Source organism: Bos mutus, chromosome 7, assembly GCF_027580195.1.
Source record: "Bos mutus isolate GX-2022 chromosome 7, NWIPB_WYAK_1.1, whole genome shotgun sequence".
In the NCBI taxonomy this organism is placed as follows: domain Eukaryota; kingdom Metazoa; phylum Chordata; class Mammalia; order Artiodactyla; family Bovidae; genus Bos; species Bos mutus.
The window spans coordinates 46,517,687-46,538,367 of record NC_091623.1 but is presented as its reverse complement, the minus strand read 5'-3'; the positions used below and the strand labels follow the sequence as shown (position 1 = coordinate 46,538,367).

The following is a 20,681-nucleotide window of genomic DNA, read 5'->3' as shown; positions in this document are numbered from 1 at the left end:
AGGAGCTTATCAGCGACAGGACCCCCTCCACTTTTCAGCAGCGCTTTTCACATTTCCTCCACCAGCCTTCCCACGACATCGCTCAGCCCATCTTCCCACCCTTAACACTCACTGCACCCACCCCTTCTGGCATTGCTCACCTTCATAGCTGCCAGGCTGCACCCACTTCACAGAACCATCCCTTTGCCTATTCTGTGCCCCCCACCACCACCCCCACAATCTGAGACTCTGAAATGACAAGGGAGAAGTAATGGGACTTGGCCCGCCTTTCCTACACAAGGACATTTCAGTCCAGGACCCAACAAATGCAGACAGATACGGCATGGAGTGAATGGATGAATTTGCCCAAAAGGAAAAAGATAAAAATAATTAAAACAGGAACATTAAAAAGCTTGCAGGGAGCGAGTGAAATATTTAATGGCTGTCTAATTAAATAAAAACGAGCTATATGCTCTGCATCATGAAAAGGACAAGGTTTTGGCTTGACTCGCTGAGGAAATCTAACACCATCGCAGGAACAGAACAATGACACACACACAGTCGATAATGATCAGATGATAAGTCACATCTCTAAGTGGCTGAATCTCATGGTGCTTTAAACAGAAGAAATAAGGACAAAAGAAAGATGGAAATGCAGAACCTGGGGATGGTGTGTCCGGGTTCCAGTGGGTACCCAGCTTAGCTCAAACCTGACTCACTTCTAGTCCCCTGTCCCCTCTCCAACTTGCCTAGATCCATTTCTTCCTCAAGTCCCCCAGATCAGACCTTTAGAGAACAGAGCTCATCAGAGTTTAATGCCATTCTGAATGAGACCTCTGGGAGACCCTCATATAAAAGAGCCGCAAGCTCTGCTCACGGAAGCTGGCTGACTGAGTGGATGCAATGGCATCCTATACTCCTGATTCCTCAGGAGACTGCAAACACAGACTTGTTTTTGCAGACTTGTGGAGGAGGGGTTTCTGGAAGAGGGAGGGCTGGCATGGAGGAGGGAGAAGGTCCTGATCATTTCACCCTGCAGGGCATGCTCCACACACTGCCATATGCTGACCCCACATCACGCTTCCCTTCCAGAGAAAACACAGGACTCAGAAAATGCATTTCACTCAGAAACCCACCAACCTGGTCTCCGAGTGACACAGCAGCTCAGCGGAGGCAGCAACTACCCTGGGCATTGGAACAGGAGGGAAAGAGGGTGAACATATAAGAAAACAAAACAAAAATCTCAGCTGTTTTCAAAAGAAGCGCCTGCTGGGAAACACCAACTTGATCTAACACCACATCAGACACCAGCACACCTCACACGTAGGGAAGTGATAAAACTGCGTGTTCTCCAAAGAAACAGAAGAATACTTTCCAAACCGTTGTTTTCCTCATGGTTGCTGCTGCCAACCCCCTCTCTCTGATGGGTGTCAAGGTCCAGCTGAATTTAGTTGCCTCCTGGGAGATGTGCATCCCTGGCTGGTCAGTTCAAAGTCATCAGAGAGTAAGATAAAAATTTACCAAGTCCAAGGCATGTCCAAAATCCAGCTACACAAAAGCTCGCTGGCTGCCCCACGGCCCTTCTGGCCAAACACACCAGCACACACAGAGCTCAGCCCCCAGACTCCAGTCTGTCCCCCTCTTAAGGAAAACAAGAAGCTGGTCCCCAAGACCAAGACTAAAAATCCAGGCCAGATGTGGGGTAGGTTTGTAGTTGCTACACACTTTTCCATATTAAAAAAAAAAAAGTGTGTGTGTTGAAATGACAGTCTGCTTTCCCACCAGTGGCCTAGCTCCGGAGGTCCTTTGGGTACAGCTCACAGCTCGGTTGTTGAAAGGATTAGCCAACCCTTTCAGTCTCCTGGGGCAGCAGCAACCCCCTCTCCCCGTGGTCTGGCCAAGGGCCTAGCCTCCACCCCCTCTGAACAAGGGGATCTTAATGTCATCCCAAAAACAAAAAATGTAGGTCCAGTGTTCAAAGCCAGAGGCAGAAGCAGCTGCACTCCAGGAAAGAGAAAAGACACTTTTGTGTTCGGCTAAAGCCCTCATTTTAACCAAAGGGAATATAAATAACTCTGTGCCCAAACTGGCGCTATTGCTTTTAAAAACAGAATAAGAAAGAAAGAAAAAGAACCCACGCCAGATCCCAAGCTGGCCCTTGCCGGAGCTATCCAGGCTGTTGGGACATGGATCAGGGCAAAGGGTCTTCATGAGGATTTTCAATTTGGGAAAAAAACAGTCGTGGACAGAGGGAATTCTGGAATCCTTCCACCATAGACTCAGAAAAGCAGGTGGCCCCAGCCACAGGATTGCAGAGTAGAGATCCACCTGATTGGGGTTCTTGGTAGAAATCAGGACTTTCCAGCTTCCTGACTGCCCCAGCTGTATCCCCAGGTGCAAAGAGAAATAGAAAAAAAAAACTTCAGTTGCTGCCTTTAAACCAACCAGTGAGTACACAGAGAAAAAGGGAGAGGAGGTGTGCAAGCTGGCATATTTGATCCAAATCAGATCCCCAGCTGGATGGGCTTGTCTTTCCTGGTCAGGGCCTGGAGGGTGGACGTCTCTCTCAGGGTCCTTGGCAGGATGAGGTCTTGGGAGGCCTGAGCAGCAATCAGTGTTCATGGCAACAGTTGATTTTGCCTTCTGACTGCTCTAGGAGGTCCAGCATCTCCTCAATGATGGCCCGAAGTGCCCGGCCCAGCTGGTCTGCATTGTACGGCTTGCCCAGAGGGGGCACGTGAACAAAGGCTGAGCGGCCGTGACTCTGGTACAGAGAGGTATAGTAGGTGAAGTCGCAGAGGTACCTAAGCCACAGGGCGTTGGGGATGGGAGGGAAACCAAAATGGGGTTAGAGAGTGAACGTTCCATCCAAATCCACCATAAGACAGCCCCTCAACCTCACCAGTCATCTGCAAGATGGAATGCTGCTCCTCCCTCCCCAGGCAGCAAAAAGGAAAAAAACAAAAGAGTAACTCCCAGGCCTGGTGAACATGTGGAGAAGGAAGCAGTAGGAGATGCTGTTGGTTGGGATGCAAATTGTCCCAGGGGAGGGCCATCTGGCAGGCCAGTAAAATTACAGGTGTACAATACTCAATGTCCTGCAATAAACCATGATGCAAAAGAATACAAAAAAGAATATATGTATATATATACCACGTATGTGCACATGCACACAGCTATGGGCTTCCTAGGTGCTCAGATGGGAAAGGACCCACCTGCAATGTGGGAGACCTGGGTTTAATAGTTGGGTTGGAAAGATCCCCTGGAGAAGGAAACGGCTACCCACTCCAGTATTCTGGCCTGCAGAGTTCCATGGACAGAAGAGCCTGGCAGGCTACAGTCCACGGGGTGGCAAAGAGTCAGACATGACCGAGAGACTTTCACACATATGTGCACACACACGTAGATAAGGTATGTATATTATATATATATATATAAAACTGAATCACTTTGCTGTACAGCAGAAATTAATACAATATTGTAAATCAACTATACTTTAATAATTTTTTAAAAAAATAATTTTCAAAAAAATTACAAATGCACAGACTTTATGACCTGATGTTTCAAGTTTCTGGAATCTATCTCAGGAACCATGTGCATCAGAGCAGGATGATGAACAAGGTATTTGTTGCAGCGTGATGTGTGAAAACAGAAAAGCAGGAAGCAAACTGGTAGATGTGAGCACTGGTGGCCCCTCCCACACTCCTCCCACCCTGTAGAGGACACAGCCAGTCAGCAGTCTGCGACCTGCAGGGAGGCCTCCATCAGAATGCCACTGGGCTGCCACCTTGATCTTGAACTTCCCTGCCTCCAGAATTATAAGCGATAACTTTCTGGTGTTTACAAGCTACCCAGCTGGGATTTTTTGGTTATAGAGGCCTGAATAGAATAAGATGCCCCCTAAATGTCCACTGACAAAGTGAAATTCGCTCAGTCGTGTCCGACTCTTTGGGACCATGGACTATACAGTCCACGGAATTCTCCAGGCCAGAATACTGGAGTGGGTAGCCATTCCCTTCAGGGGATCTTCCCAACCCAGGGATCGAACCCAGGTCTCCCATATTGCAGGCAGATTCCTTAACAGCTGAGCCACCAGGGAAGCCCGTCCACTGACAGAGGAATGACTTAATAAACTGGTTCATCTGCACAGTGGGATACTATGCAGTGGCTTACACGCATGTGGTGGATCCAGAGGAAGACAGAACTCACCAAGACCCCTAGCACATGCCCACAGATGAAGCCGAGGAAGGGCACTCTCATGAAATCCACACCATATAGCCTCATCCACGTAAAAGCAAAGCAAAAACAGAATGAAATGCAAAAGCAGCACACCAAGTGTCCTACACATGTATAGAAACACGTGTGGCTAAGAAGGAAGTGTCACAATTTAAGTCTGATTTAAGAGAGGGATCACTGGCAGGGAATGAGGTGGGGAGAGAGAGTTCAAGAGAATCCTTCACAACGGGAACACATGAAAATATATTTCAGAATTATCTGAGTAACTTAAAATTAGCTTCAGGAGAGTTTCCTGGTTGCCTAGTGGTTAGGGTTCCAGGCTTTCATTGACAGGGTCCGCAAGGTGTGTGGCCCAGTCAAAAAGAAAAAATAGTTTTAAAAAAAGACTAATGGGAGAAGGGAGGGACAATGCAAGAGTAGGGAATTAAGAGGTACAAAATAAGCTATTAGGTATAAAATAAGCTACAAAAATAGAGCATATATTGTACAACACAGGGAATATAACCAATATTTTATAATAACTATAAATGGAGTATGCTGCTGCTGCTGCTGCTAAGTCGCTTCAGTCGTGTCCGACTCTGTGCGACCCCATAGATGGCAGCCCACCAGGCTCCCCCGTCCCTGGGATTCTCCAGGGAAGAACACTGGAGTGGGTTGCCATTTCCTTCTCCAATGCATGAAAGTGAAAAGTGAAAGCGAAGTCGCTCAGTCGTGTCCGACTCCTGCGACCCCATGGACTGCAGCCTACCAGGTTCCTCCGTCCATGGGATTTTCCAGGCAAGAGTACTGGAGTGGGGTGCCATTGCCTTCTCCAATAAATGGAGTATATACACCTTTAAAATTGTGAATCACTGTACTGTACATCTGTAACGTATAATATTGTACGTCAACTACACTTCAATTAAAAAAAAAAAAAAAGACTGATGGTAAATTCAGTTACTTCTTCATTCTGTCAACTGGATTTGCTCCCTGCTGCCTTTGGGCTGGTGAGGTGTACACGGTGTTGAGAAACTGAGGCACTTGGTGTTGAGAGCACACAGAACAGAGAAGTCTGGGAGGCGGCGGAGGCCTTCCCAAAGAGCCAACACACGGAGTTAAGACCTGACACAGTCTTGCCAGCGGGAAGTGAGTTCTGAGCAGAGGCCGTAGCATGTGCAAAGGCCCTGAGGCCAGACTGAGCTTGAGGTGAGGACAGGAGGAGAGTGGTTTGCGGGTGTGGAGGCAACGGGTGAGGGGAGAAGAGGCAGAGGAGGCTGGAGAGGCGGACAGGGGCCAGGCCACATGGGCCCTGTGGATGGCAGAGAGTTGGGATTTTATTTGCGGTGCGGTGGGAACTGCAGGAAGAATTAAGCAAGTTAGGGACTTCATCTGCCTTAAATTAATAAAAGACTTTCTAATAGGCTGAATAGTTAGTTTCTCCTCCAAATTTCTGTTCACCTAGAACATCAAAATGTGACCTGATATTGGAGATAGAGTTTTGCAGACATAATTGGTTAAGAGGAGGTCACACTGGATGAAGGTAAGTCTTATCTCCAATGACTGGTGTCCTTGTAAGAAGGCCATGTGAAGACACATACCAGGAGGAAGCCATGTGGAGATGAAGGCAGCGATCTGGGGTAAAGTGTCTCAAGCCATGGAGCATTCAGGGCTGTCAGAAGCCACCAGAAGCCAGGAGAGGGTCTGAGATTCCCCCTCAGGCCCTTCAGAAGGAACCGGCCCTGCTGACACCTTGATTTTGAACTTCTAGCCTCCAACTGGGAGAGAATAAATGTTTGTTGTTCTAAGCCACCAACATGGTAATTGGTTACAGCAGCCACAGGAAACTAACACAGAAACTGACTGCTTAGGGGAGGAGCCCATCCGGGCTGGAGCAGAGGCGGCGGGAGGAGCAGTCGGGAGGCAGCCGGAGCCACGGCCAGGGGATGCCAGGGGCCTGGGCTGGGAAAAGGGGGCAGAGCCACGCATAATGAGTTGCAGATGGGACCTGTTAGGAATACATACTTAGCTGTGTGCCTTATGCACATGGAGAATTATATACTGTGACATCCCATGTAAAGTTTACTGTGTAAAATATCATGTGTGTGTGCTGGGCTTGCCTGGTGGCTCCATGGCAAAGAATCTACCTGCCAATGCAGGAGATGTAAGAGATGCTGGTTTGATCCCTGGGTCGGGAAGAAACCTGGAGGAGGCCATGGCAACCCACTCCAGTAATCTTGCCTGGAGAATCCCATGGATGGAGGAGCCTGGCGGGCTTCAGTCCAGGGGGTCACAAAGAGTTGGGCATGACCGAAGCGACTTAGCACGTGTGTATGTTAAGTCACTTCAGTCATGTCAGACTCTTCTCGACCATACTGTTTAAATAGTCTGTGCTTTGATTTCAATACCTTTAGACCATGAAATTTTTGTACCTTGTTTTACATCCCTGGATATGTCCCAATGTCTCCTAGTTTACAGTCTATGGGAACTTGAATGGAATTTGTATCCTACTGCTCTGTGCAAATTGTATAAATCTTAATTATGTTGAATTGGTTCACAGTGCTTTTCAGGTCTACTATATCCTTCTACTTCTCTGTGTATTTACTCTATTAATTTTTGAAGATTTGATATTAAAATTCCAACTAAAAAATCTTAATTTATCTACTTAAAAAATAATTGTAATATATAGAGGACCTGGGCTTCTCTAGTGGCTCAGGTGGTAAAGAATCTGCCTGCAATGCAGGAGACCTGGGTTCGATCCTTGGATTGGGAAAACCCCCTGGAGAAGGGAATGGCAAGCCACTCCAGTAATGTTGCCTGGAGAATTCCATGGACAAAGGAGCCTACAGTCCATGAAGATCCCAAACAGTCAGACGCAAATGAGCGACTAACAGGTAGCGGAACTATATGTAACCTTGTTCTGTATCTTCCAAGTCTCCTGTAAATGCGTTATCGCACTTTCATAATTAAAAATTAAAAATAAATAAATAGTCCATCAAGTGGTAAATCAATGACCTTTCCAAAAGTAAAAATAAATAAATAAATAAGTTAGCACTTGGCCCAAAGAGGTCACAGTCAAACACACTTGGCTTATTCAACACTCAGCCTGGGCTGATAGGAGGGAAACCCCATTCACACCTACACCACAGGAGCCCCATGGTGCCTTACCTGCCTGCATCTTGTGAAATGGTCACTGACACATCTAAGCCCAGTGTAGTGACCCTCTTACACACAGCATCCATGTCGATGATGGAGTCAATGCTTTCCGGCCCGTCCTCCACACAGCACTGGGAGCCGGGGCAGAATCGGCAGTTGTCCAGGCCCTTGTAACCCTTGTTGTGTCCACACTTCTCCAGTGTGACTGCGGTTGCCATGCCTGACACGCCTACGTGCACCACCAGCTGCAGACAGATGGGTACAGCTTAATAAGGTGTGTCAGGGGGCTGGGGAATCCCCCCAGGCCAAGGAGAGGACAGTGGCCTCACAGAGCCCTGCTGGCGGTTATGTGCTTTCTGACATCTTGCTGCTGGAATAGATCCTGCAATCACTCTTACAGAAAGGTGTGCCAGTCGAAACACGCAAGAATGTGAAATACGCCAGGATGTTCATAGCAGCGTTGTCATTACAATACTGGAAACAACCTAATTGGCCATTCATGGGGAGGGGGGTTGACTAAATAAATTATGAGCTACTGTGCTCACGGCAAGTTTGTATGGAATAATCTTCAAGACATATTGCCAGATGCAAAAGGCAAGGTATAATTTCCAAGGATCTAACCTAAAAATAGTCAAAGAGATAATAATCTGCCAATGGTCACTTCAGTGTAATTTATAAAAATGAGAAAAAAAAACATGGAAATGAAGAGCAAGCCCCAAAATAGAAGAATGGCCATATTAATTACTAAATATAAAACCCAGCTATTAAAATAATGTTGAGGGAGAATTTTTAATGACCTGTGCGATTACAAGCTCCTGGGCTGCTTTATCTGCTACTGGCTGCCTGGCACTAACACTGTTACCTGGTGCTCCATAACCAGCAGGACAGATGACACAGTGATCTCCTGTGAACGTAAAAACACACTAGCAGCTGCAGTGTGTACTTTATAGGGCTGAGTGGGGACTCTGCCACCATCACACACACACGAAAAAGGTATGTCCCTCTGCTAATACCTAGAAATTGTGACTGGGACCTTATTTGGGAAAAGGGTCATGCCAGATGCAATGAAGTAAAGGATCTTAAGATGAAGTACTCCTGGATTATCTGGATAGACCCGAAATCCGTTGACAAATGCCCTTAAAAGAGACACACAGAGGAGGGACAGAGGGAGAGGGAAGGAGAAAGTCATGTGAAGACAGTGACAGAGGATAGAGTGACGCAATCACAAGCCAAGGAATGCTTGGAGCCCCCAGGAGCTGGAAGAGACAGGCAGGATCCTCCCCTAGAGCCTTTGGAAGGAGCCACAGCTCCAGTCACTGTGGACTTCTGCCCTAAAGGGCCGTGTGCAGGTAAATTTCTGCTGCTTTAAAATACCTCGTCGGCAGTCAACTGTTAGAGCAGCCACACTAATCCATGTAGCGCATGCTCAGTTGCTCAGCGGCATCCGACTCTTTTCGATCCCATAGACTGTAGCCCACCCGGCTCCTCTGTCCGAGGAGTCTTCCAGGCAAGAATGCCAGAGTGGGTTGCCGTTTTCTACTCCAGGGGATCTTCCTGACCCAGGAATCAAACCCGCATCTCTTGCATCTCCTGCGCTACAGGAGGACTCTTTACCACTGTGCCACCCGAAAGCCCTAGTCGAGAAGGACCCTGCTTAAGTACTACTTGCAGGCGGGCACATTTGTATGCGCAGATACGTGCGAGAAGAAGATGCGAGTGATGGCAACAACCCTGGTATCAGTCAACCATTATTGAGAGCCTACTGTAGGCCAGGAGTTCTCAACCAGAGGTTTGGCAATATCTGGAGACATTACGGGGTATCAGACTGGAGACAGAGACCTCCTGGCATGTGATGGGTGGCGGCCAGGTAAGGTGCTTAGCCCCACTCACAGTGCACAGCACGGCCCATCCCAGGGAAGGCTCTGGCCCCAGCAAGGCTGAGAAATCCTGGGGTAGGCTAAGGAACCATTTATCGCCCTTCTGGCCTCATCTCCCTCATCACCACCACAAACGCAGGATGTTGGTACTGGTGATATTCTGATTTATAATAAGAAATATAGGGACTCCCCGCGATCCAGTGGTTAAGACTTCGACTTCCAATGCAGGGGGTGCAGGTCTGATCCCTGTTTCAGGAGCTAAGATCCTACATGCCTTGTGGCCACAAAGCCAAGCATAAAACAGAAACCATATTGTAACAAATTCAATAAAGCTTTTAAAAATGGTCTACATCCAAAAAAATCTTAAAAGAAATATTTATTTGTTCTTAGTCTACTATTTCAGGCACAGAGCTCTTAAAACCCCTAGAGTTCCCTAAGTGATGAAAGCAATAAAGGTGTCCTGCTGTGTTTTTTGGGGGTCGCATGGCATCGAGATCTTAGTTTCCCAACCAGGGATCAAACCCATCCCTCATGCGAGGGAAGTGCAAAATCTTAACCACTGGACTGCCAAGGAAATCCCCTGTTTTGTTAATGAGGTAATTAAAAAATATATTTTAAAAATTTATTTCTGGTTGCACTGGGTCTTCATTGCTTTGGGCCTCTTCCCTAATTGCAGACAGCGGGGGCTCCCCTCTGGTTGTAGCGCTCAGGCTTCTCACTGCAGAGGCTTCTCTGGTGGAGCACAGGCTCTAGGTGGATGGGCCTCAGTGGTCGCGTGCACGAGATTAGCTGCTCTGCCGCCTGTGAAATCTTCCTGGACCAAGGATCGAACCCGTGTCCCTGCACTGGCAGGCAGATTCCTACCCACTGAGCCACCAAGGAAGCCCAATGAGATAACTTCTGGAAAGCACCTTAGAATGGGGGCTAGTTGCCAGGGGAACCAGCCACATGATTAGAACACTGAAACTTTCAACTCCAACCCCTGTCCCTCAAACCTCAGAGGAAGGGAGAGGCCCCGGACGGAAAGTCCAGATGTCAATGGCTAAAGAATTAATCAGTCATGCCTATGTCATGAAGCCTCCATAAAACCCTTAAACAACAGGGTTGGGAAAGCTTCTCAATTAGTGAACAAATGAAGATTTGGGGAGAGTGGGGCACTCAGAGAGGGCGTGGAAGCTCTACACACCTCCCCATACTTTGCCCTAGGCATCTCTTTCATCTGAGTGGTTATTCCTGAGTTACGTGCTCTTATGATAAACTGGTAATCCAGTGAGTAAATGGGTTCCTGAGTAGTGAGCTGCTTCAGCAAAATTAACTGAACCCAAAGAAGGGATCTGATTTATAGTCAACTCGACAGAAGCACAGGTAACAGCCTGGACTTAAGACTGCCATCTGCAAACTATTCTATATAAAATGGACAAGCAGCAAGGTCTATATTCAATATCTTATAATAAACCATAATGGAAAACAGCTTTAAAAAGAAGTGTGTGTATGTGTGTGTGTGTATAACTGAACCACTTTGCTATACAGCAGAAATTAACACAACATTGTCAATCAACTGTACTTCAATAAAAAAAAGATTGGAATCTGGAGGGCAGTCCTCAACCTGTGGAATTTGATTCTTTTTATTTTTTATATTTTTGGCCACACCCAAGGCATGTGGGATCCGTTCCCTAACCAGGAATCTAACCCACAGCCCCTGCGGTGGAAGGGCGGACTCTTAACCGCTAGAGAGCCAGGGAAGTCCTGGAGTGTGAGAACTGAGCTGAATTTTAGGACTCCCAGCTGCTGTCCAGGAATTTCATGGTGTGCGGATAATCCCCTACACACACTGAACTGGGTGGTAGAATTTCAGTACTACAGTCACCCCTTGGCTTGGTATCTCCCAGTGATAGCTTCCGGGTCGCCTCTCCTCCCTTGGATACCAAAATCTGGGGGTGCTCGAGTTCCTTATCTAAAATGGCCTAGCATTTGCATAACCTACTCATATCTTCCTGTATACATGACATCACCTCCAGATTACGTATAATACCTAACAGAAGGTAAGCACTATGTAAATAAATAGCTTTCCATTCAAGGAAATTCAAATTTTGCTTTTTGGAACTTTCAGGAATTTTTCTTTTTTCTGCACCACACTGCTTGTAGGATCTTTGTTCCTCAACCAGGGATGGAACCCAGGGTGTGGAAGCATAGAGTCCTAACCACTGGATTACCAGGAAATTCCCTGGAATTTTTTTTTTTTGAAATATTTTTGATCTGTGCTGGGTTGAATCTTGACTATCTTGACTTGTTATTTCCACCTGTAACAGAAGGAAACTGAGGCATGTGGAAGGCTTTCTGTATGGTGAGAAGTTTCCTAAAAACATTTTCATGCATGAGGTTTTCTTTTTAACTAGGATAAGGCAGGGCTGCCTAGACACAGCAGAGGAAAAAGCTCATTCAAAGAAACTTCAGCCAATTCTCACTAAGCCTCCAGGCCCGCCCCTGTAAAAACAGGCAAATTCCACTTGAGGGGCAATGAGAGGGCTCCTTAAAAAGGAAGATGCCTCTAGCCAGCCCTGGAGAATCTGAAGTAACAGGCTAGAGTGGAGAACTGGGGCCCCATAGGAGACTGGGACCCCACTTGTCAGAGACACCAGCCAAGCTCCTGCCCAGCTTGTGCCCAGGGTCTTGACTGGGCTACCACTACCTCTGGTAGGACGGTGTGATCCCTGCCTGTCCGGCCTCCAATCCATCACATGCGGTTAAAAACCACAGCTCCCTCCCACAACCATTCTCCCTTTGGAAACACCACCCCCTCCCCCGACTCCTGCTCATTCTAGGAGGTTTGGAGAGAGGTGACACCACCCCCTGGCCACCAGAGTGGGCATTCACAAATTACAGCATTCCCTCTTCCCCAGCATAGTGATTGGCTCAGGGACTGGACTGTGACCCAAGCTGGCCAGTGAGAATCAGCTATAGACTTTGGGGAATTATTTGGAAGACAGGTGTTGTCTTTTTGCTGAGGGGCTGAGTCGATAAAGGACAGAAATGGTATGGACCTAACAGAAGCAGAAGATATTAAGAAGAGGTGGCAAGAATACAAGAAGAACTGTACAAAAGCTGCACTCAATATGCCAGCAAATTTGGAAAACTCAGCAGTGGCCACAGGACTGGAAAAGGGCAGTTTTCATTCCAATCCCAAAGAAAGGCAATGCCAAAGAATGTTCAAACTACTGCACAATTGCACTCATCTCACATGCTAGTAAAGTAATGCTTAAAATTCTCCAAGCCAGGCTTCAGCAATACGTGAATCATGAACTTCCAGATGTTCAAGCTGGTTTTAGAAAAGGCAGAGGAACCAGAGATCAAATTGCCAACATCCGCTGGATCACTGAAAAAGCAAGAGAGTTCCAGAAAAACATCTATTTCTGCTTTATTGACTATGCCAAAGCCTTTGACTGTGTGAATCACAATAAACTGTGGAAAATTCTTCAAGAGATGGGAATACCAGACCACCTGACCTGCCTCTTGAGAAACCTATATGCAGGTCAGGAAGCAACAGTTAGAACTGGACATGGAACAACAGACTGGTTCCAAATAGGAAAAGGAGTACGTCAAGGCTGTATATTGTCACCCTGCTTATTTAACTTATATGCAGAGTACATCATGAGAAACGCTGGACTGGAAGAAGCACAAGCTGGAATCAAGATTGCCAGGAGAAATATCAATAACCTCAGATATGCAGATGACACCACCCTTATGGCAGAAAGTGAAGAGGAACTAAAAAGCCTCTTGATGAAAGTGAAAGTGGAGACTGAAAAAGTTGACTTAAAGCTCAACATTCAGAAAACGAAGATCATGGCATCCGGTCCCATCACTTCATGGGAAATAGATGGGGAAACAGAGGAAACAGTGTCAGACTTTATTTTTTGGGCTCCAAAATCACTGCAGATGGTGACTGCAGCCATGAAATTAAAAGACACTTACTCCTTGGAAGGAAAGTTATGACCAACCTAGATAGCATATTCAAAAGCAGAGACATTACTTTGCCAACAAAGGTCTGTCTAGTCAAGGCTATGGTTTTTCCAGTGGTCATGTATGGATGTGAGAGTTGGACTGTGAAGAAAGCTGAGCACCAAAGAATTGATGCTTTTGAACTGTGGTGCTGGAGAAGACTCTTGAGAGTACCATGGACTGCAAGGAGATCCAACCAGTCCATTCTAAAGGAGATCAGTCCTGGGTGTTCTTTGGAAGGAATGATGCTAAAGCTGAAACTCCAGTACTTTGGCCACCTCATGCAAAGTGTTGACTCATTAGAAAAGACTCTGATGCTGGGAGGGATTGTGGGCAGGAGGAAAAGGGGACGACAGAGGATGAGATGGCTGGATGGCATCACCGACTAGATGGATGTGAGTTTGAGTGAACTCCCGGAGTTGGTGATGGACAGGGAGGCCTGGAGTGCTGCAATTCATGGAGTAGCAAAGAGTCGGACACGACTGAGCGACTGAACTGAACTGAACTGAGTTAAGAGGGTATCAGTCAGCAGCCACCTAACATTGCCAAAACAAAAGCAAAGTGCAAAGCAAAGATGAGTGGTCAAGAGAGGAGGCTGATGACATTGGGTGAGCACCTGGATCAAGCTGTACCTGAAGCATACAAACATTGATGCTCAAGCTGGGTTGAGGTGTGTTTTGACTGTCACTTATAATGAAACACGTTGTGACTGATACAGAACTCTAGTGGGACAGAATCAGCCTCTGTAAAGTTTCAGATGTTTGCTTTCCTCTCTCACCTCCAAGGGTAACCCAGAAAAGTGTGGCACTTGGGGGGATAAGACTGTGGCATCAACCATGTGATCAGAGCAGGAACAAAGCCGCACAAACCATCCATGCCTGGGGCCACCAGCTGCAGATCCTGCTAGGGAAGCACCTGCCTTTACCCCACTCACCTCTGCCCCACTCACCTGCGGACTGTGCTTCTCCCACAGGGCAGGGATGAGCCTCTGGACCGTCTGATACTCCACTGGAATCTCATACACATGTAGGTCCACGCTGTCCCCAAGCCCTAGTTTCTCCAGCTCCTGAAAGCAAAGCAGAGGAAACGCTGTGGTCTTAGGTCCAGGCTGCAGGGATAACACAGTCTCTGGGGATAAGCTGACCTGTCCTCAGAAAACAAGCAGGGCTCCTGACTCACGGCAGAGCAGGAAGGCACCCATGCTCATCCACCCCAGAGCTCCTCCCTCAGCCCCTTCTGCACCCATTCTCTCAGCATCTCCCTGGGCAGCAGCACGGTGCTGTGGCCTCTGAAGCTAGGCTCCTGGATTTGAACCCTCCCTGTGTGACCTTGGACTTCCCAGGTGGTATTAGTGGTAAAGAACCTGCCTGCCAATGCAGGAGACTCAAGAGACGCAGGTTCAATCCCCGGGTCGGGAAGATTCCCCTGGAGGAGGGTGTGGCAACCCACTCCAGTATTCTTGCCTGGAGAATCCCATGGTCAGAGGAGCTTAGCAGGCTACAGTCCACGGGGTCGTGAAGAGTCAGACAGGACTGAGTGACTGAGCACACGTGTGACCTTGGGGAAGTCACTTAACCTCTCTTTGACTCAGTTCTCTCGTCTGTAAAATGGCGATAGTGACATATTTTCTTCACCAGGTAGTTGTAATAATTGAAGGAACCAATTCACAGTAAAGAGGTTCAAGCAATGCTGCAATGCTTAGCATATTATAAGTGCTCAAATAATATTGGCTGCCATTACTCCTATTATTTTTGCTGTTTGTTATTACGACCTTCCTTTGTTATACCTGTTAAGAATTATTTATGATCTTGGTGCAGGGTATACAGCAGGACCCAACATATTTACAGATGGACCCAACTCATTAGAGAGTCTCTAACCATCTCAGGAATGAAGAGGTGTAAGAACGTCATGGATTATAAACAGAAATGGGCTCTGGTGACCCCAGTGTTCATAGCAGCACTGTTCACAGTAGCTAAGACACGGAAGCAATCTAAATGTCTATCGACAGATGAACGGATAAAGAAGACGTGTGTGTTATATGTATGTATATATATGGAATACTAGTAGGCGTAAAAAAAGAATGAAATAAGGTCATTTGCAGCAATGTAGACGGACCTAGAGATTATCGTGTTAAGTGAAGTAAGCCAGACAGAGAAATGCAAATATTGTATGATGTAAGTGATATTATCCTTATCACTTATCTGGATGCTAAAAAAAAAATGACACAAATGAGCTTATTTATAAAACAGAAACAGACTCACAGACAGATAAAAACTTATGGTTACCAAAGGGGATGGGGGGGGAGTCAAGGAAAAAGATAAACTAGGAGTTTGGGATTAACATACACGAACTACTATATATTAAACAGGCAAACAATAAGGACCTACTGTATAGCACGGGAAACTATAATCAATATCTCGTAACAACCTATAATGGAAAAAATCTATATGCATAGATACACATATGGATATACATATTATATATATATATATTTACATAAATAAAAAATGGGGCTTTCCAGGTAGCTCAGCAGTAAAGAATCCACCTGCCAATTCAGAAGGCACAAGAGACGCAGTTTCGATCCCTGGGTCGGGAAGATCCCCTGGAGGAGGAAATGGCAACCCACTCCAGTATTCTTGCCTGGAGAATCCCACAGACAGAGGAGCCTGGTGGGCTACAGTCCATGGGGTTGCAAAGAGTCAGGCACTGACTGAGTACACACGCACGCATATAAACATATATCTGGGAAAAGGGGCTATTAATGGACCACCACAGGGCTACTTTTCTGGGGAAACAGGTGTTTTCTTCAGATTCTCAATGTGGCAGTGCTCATGACTGGGCTTCTTCCCCCAGATTGGCACAAGGCCCAGTGCACAGCAGACCCAGAAAAATTTCCTGGAGAAGTTGATGGCAACTCACGCCAATATTCTTGCCTGGAGAATTCCATGGACAGAGGAGCCTGGTGGGCTGTGGTCCAAAGTGTCACAAAGAGTTGGATACCTAACACTTGTGGGATTCACTAGAGGTGAGTTTTTATGTTTTGTTTTTTTTTTGCCATGCCACATGGCTTCTGGGATCTTAGTTCCCCGACCAGGAATCGAACCCAGGCCCCTGGCAGTGAAATTGTGGAGTCCTAACCACTGGACTGGTAGGGACAGAATAGGATAGTTAAACAGGTGACTGTGGAAGTTCCAGGAGGGGACTATGGGTAGAGAGTAGAGAGGGAAACCCAAGAATTTTGGGGAGATTACTGTAAGTTAATGATCACTCATGTAAGCTATTGGAATGTCATGGAATGAAACAGCATGCTTAACTATAAAGTCAAAAATAAGAGCATGAGATATGCCCCAGGCCATTAGGTGGAAGAAAAATGTCACCACCCTTTTATGTATGTATATATGCTCAGTCACGTCTGACTCTGTGACCCCAGGGACTGTAGCCCGCCAGGCTCCTCTGCCCATGGAATTTTCCAGGCAAGAATACCAAAGTAGGTTGCCATTTCCTCCTCCAGGGAATTTTCCTTACTCGGGGACTGAACGCGTGTCTCTGGAGTCTCCGGCATTGGTAGGATTCTTTACCACTAGCGCCACCTGGGAGTTGGTGACAGACAGAGAGACCCGACAAGACTGAGCGACTGAACTGACTGAGTGCCACCTGGGGAGTCCTACCACCCTTCCCCTGATTTGAACAAGCATCACAATATTCTGAGTTGACCTCAGGGGGTCAGATATTCTCCTGCCCAAAATGAAGGAAGAGCTAGTGATGTAAGCCTCATATCTACTAGAGGGAGACAGTCTTCCCTGCCCCCTTTCCTCTGACTATAAAATTGTAGCCAATTAATCCTCAGGGTAGAGCTCCCTGGCTTGCATCTCTTCCAAGCATGCTATACTAATAAATCTACTTCTTGTCTCACTTTGTCTCTCACTGAATTCTTTCTACGCTGAGACCTCAAGAATTCGAGCTTCATTAAGTCCTGAAACCCGGTGTTGTGATCTCAGTTGGAAGACCGTGAGTTCTGGCCTGATTCAAGTTGCGGCACATGGGTTCAAGCCTCAGTCAGAGGTGAATGGTTCCGGGAGCACCAGGGGAAGTCCCCAGAGGTGAGTTCTTGCATCTCCTACAGCGGCTGCAGGATTTCCTTCTCCAGTCATCTTGACCTTGCTACCCACACTATTCCAACTCTGTGCCCCATCGACTGCAGTTGCTCTAGAGAGTGTCCAGGAAAGGCGGGTCTCTCCTCACTGATGTGCTGTGTGCTAAGTCACTTCAGTCGTGTCCGACTCTTTGAGACCCCATAGACTGTAGCCCGCCAGGCTCCTCTGTCCATGGGATTCTCCAGGCAAGAATACTGGAGTGGGTTGCCATGCCCTCCTCCAGAGATCCTCCCAACCTAGGAATCAAACCCACGTCTTTTATGTCTCCTGCGTTGACAGGTAGGTTCTTTACAGTACCACTAGCATCACCTGGGAAGCGCCCCCTCACTGATAGATAACTCCAAATTGCTCCCCAAAGAGGGTGTGTCAAGGTCATCTGGAGACCAGGACATCTGGAGGGTAGTGGCGGGTGTAGGGGGGTCTCAAATGCCAACACCAGGAACTAGGACCCCAACCCTCTTGCCAAGCCCAGTGACATGTAAGATCAGGAGGGGTCCCCCAAGAAATTCCACAGCCGGAGAGATAAGGGCAGAATGCAGACTTGGTGCACGGTGAGCTGCAGACACTGGTGGATAGATGACTGGGGGGCAAGGGGGTTATATTTTATGTGAAATCTATTTTAAAACACGCTAAAGAAAAAACTTTGTAAAATATGTAATTTCTCGCACAATCATTTTTCTTGGTCACTAATAGTTCTGTTCTTCATGCTCCCTTGTCCTCTCAACTCCCGGTCTGTGAGATGGGAATCAGGGGGGACTTTCCTTAAAGGTTTGCAGATCCAGAGATGAGGCAGGCCTGGTGCTCCCGGCACACAGACACGATCTCTACCTGACCATACTGTTTTTTACACCATCGAACCCCTGAGAAGAGCTGGAAGTTTTAGCTCTGTGCTCCCTGTTCCCATTCCCATGATTTTATCAATATTCACCCTGTTTCTGCACACTGCATGCCCAGGCCGATTATTCTGAATGGCCACACATTAAAAATAACAAGATTTGGGATTTCCCTGGAGGTCCAGGGGTTAAAACCCCATGCTTCCACTGAAGGGGGATCAGGTTCAATCTTTGGTTTGGGAACTAAGATTCCACATGCTGCTCGGTGTGGGCAAAAAAACAAAAACAAAAAAAGACATTACAGACCACTTTGCTTGAGGCTTATTGGATACACCCAAGTTTTGTTTGGGCTTCCCTGGTGGCTCAGATAAAGACTCTGCCTGTAATGAGGGAGACCAGGGTTTGATTCCTGGGTTGGGAAGATTCCCTGGAGGAGGGCATGGCAGTCTACTCTAGTGGTTTTCTTTTTTTAGAAAGAAAATCACTTCATTCTAATTAGTTCACAAACAATAACAGCAGAAAATCACGGTTAAGAGGGCATAACTGCTTCTTCTGCCCAAACCCAAACTCAGTACCATCCCAACGAACTTCCACATAGTGACAAGCTCTCTTCCACTGCAGTCCTGAAGCACAAAAGCTATTAATAATTAAGGAGGAGTTTAACGGGTGGTCTCACACTTCATATCTTCACTATTAATTTTACTTTATTGCTAAATCAACACGGTCAAGAGAGGTGATTTTTACGTCTTCAATTGGCACTTCTTGATTAAGCTAATCCGTTGGCCAATCTGCACTGTTTGAGCACCTCGATGAAACCCTCGCAAAGTTTAAGGTCACCCTGGCTCTGGGCACACTCTAAAAACTGTTTCACCGCATAGAAGCAGGGGCCATTCTGCTGCAGCTGTGCCGGCTGGGTTCCCTGAGGCTCCTGCTAAGTGATTCAGGCCTTGGGGACTCAGCTCTGCTTCCTCCACTGAAGTCCCCCATGATGGTGTGACCCAGAGCGCGGCCCAAGGCAGAAGCCACAGCCACACTGGCAGCAGTGTTGCCAGCTGGGCCAGCAGACCTGACTGCTGGGGAGCAGCGGGGGAGCCAGCGGCAGGTGGGGGAGCCGCTGCTGGTGGCTGAGCTGTGGGCCCTGGCCTGGGCGCTGCTCTCATCTCAGACTGGCAGGAGGGGCCACGCAGGAAGTGTGGCCTCGGCTTCCACGAGGCATCTTGACTGCACTGCTAAGCCCACTCTAGTGTTCTTGCCTGGAGAATCATATGGACAGAAGAGTCTGGTGGACTACAGTCCATGGGGTCGCCAAGAGTCAGATATGACTGAGCGACCAGGCACAGCACAGCACAAGTTTTGTTTGGCAAGTTGACTGGAGACCAAATCTCCTCTCCTCTCCTGAATTGCCCCTCCTCTGTCTTTGGAATTCTCCAGGCAAGAATACTGGAGTGGGTTGCCATTCCCTTCTCCAGGGGATCCTCCCAACCCAAGGCAGAATCTAAAATCACATCATGAGACTTCCCTGGTGATCTGGTGGCTAAGATTCTGTGCTCCCAATGCGGGGGATCCAGGTTTGATCCGGGGGATCCAGGTTTGATCCCTGGTCAGGGAAATAGATCCCATATACGGCAGCTGAGAGTTCCCATGCCACCACAAAGATCTCATGTGCTGCAACTGGGACCCAGCTTGGCCAAATAAATAAATAAATATTAAAAAAAAATAAACCAAGTCATATCACAGCCTTTCCTGCTTCTTCCCTGCTGTGACTCCTGCCGCGCTCAGAATACAACTCTTCACTCCCCACCATGGCCCATGACGCCCGGGGGTCTGGACACTGCCCTCCTCTCCCTTCTGCTCCATCCCCCAGTGCAGTCGCCCATGTACCAGACTCACTCCTGCCTCAGGGCCTTTGCTCTGGCCGTTCCTTCTGCTTAAAATGCTTTTTCCCTCTCTTTGAGGAGTCAGTTGACTTCTCAGCCCTCATGTCTCAGCCTCCCAAGACCTTCTGGAAGTCCAGCCCACTTTACATGCTCTCTTGACCCCACAGGGGTCCCAGCCACAGCCCAGGATGTGCACGCATTCGATGCTGATGAATGTCAGCTGAACAAGTGAGCAGCTCAAGCATGGGCTGACAACAAATACAGAACTAGCCGAGCCTAGGCAAGTACTCGGTGCCCCTGAGGGTGCCTTGCTTTCCTTAACCGTAAATGGGTTTGGACTTGCTGTTGGCTAAGACGCTTCTTTCCTTTTTATCCTTTCTTACATCTAAAAGTCACCTCATCCATATGACCCAGGAATCCCACAACTGGTCATAAATCCTGAGGAAACCATACTTGAAAAAGACACATGTACACCAGTACTCACTGCTGCACTATTTACAATAGCTAGGACAGAAGCAGCCTGGATGTCCATCAACAGGTGAATGGATAAAGAAGCTGTGGTACATACACACAATGGAAAACTGCTGCTGCTGCTGC

The 20,681-nt window shown here is 47.4% G+C and overlaps 1 protein-coding gene and 1 pseudogene across 6 annotated transcripts in view; both read right to left on the bottom strand.

The window, feature by feature from the left end:
- Nucleotides 1–392: 392 nt before the first annotated feature.
- PGPEP1 (pyroglutamyl-peptidase I) overlaps nucleotides 393–20,681 on the bottom strand; it is a 37,337-nt gene continuing 17,048 nt past the window's right edge. For 4 of the 6 annotated variants that reach the window (XM_070373324.1, XM_070373323.1, XM_070373325.1 and 1 more), the window contains 3 exons: nucleotides 14,170–14,286; nucleotides 7,360–7,592; nucleotides 393–2,783 (listed from right to left, as the gene is read on the bottom strand). In XM_070373324.1, the coding sequence (XP_070229425.1) occupies nucleotides 2,591–2,783; nucleotides 7,360–7,592; nucleotides 14,170–14,286 (543 nt within the window). In that variant the 3' untranslated portion in view covers nucleotides 393–2,590. The remainder of the gene's footprint in view (nucleotides 2,784–7,359; nucleotides 7,593–14,169; nucleotides 14,287–20,681) is intronic. The other 2 variants (XM_070373327.1, XM_070373326.1) reach the window with 2 other exon arrangements.
- LOC138988492 (coiled-coil-helix-coiled-coil-helix domain-containing protein 2 pseudogene) lies at nucleotides 16,137–20,644 on the bottom strand (annotated as a pseudogene).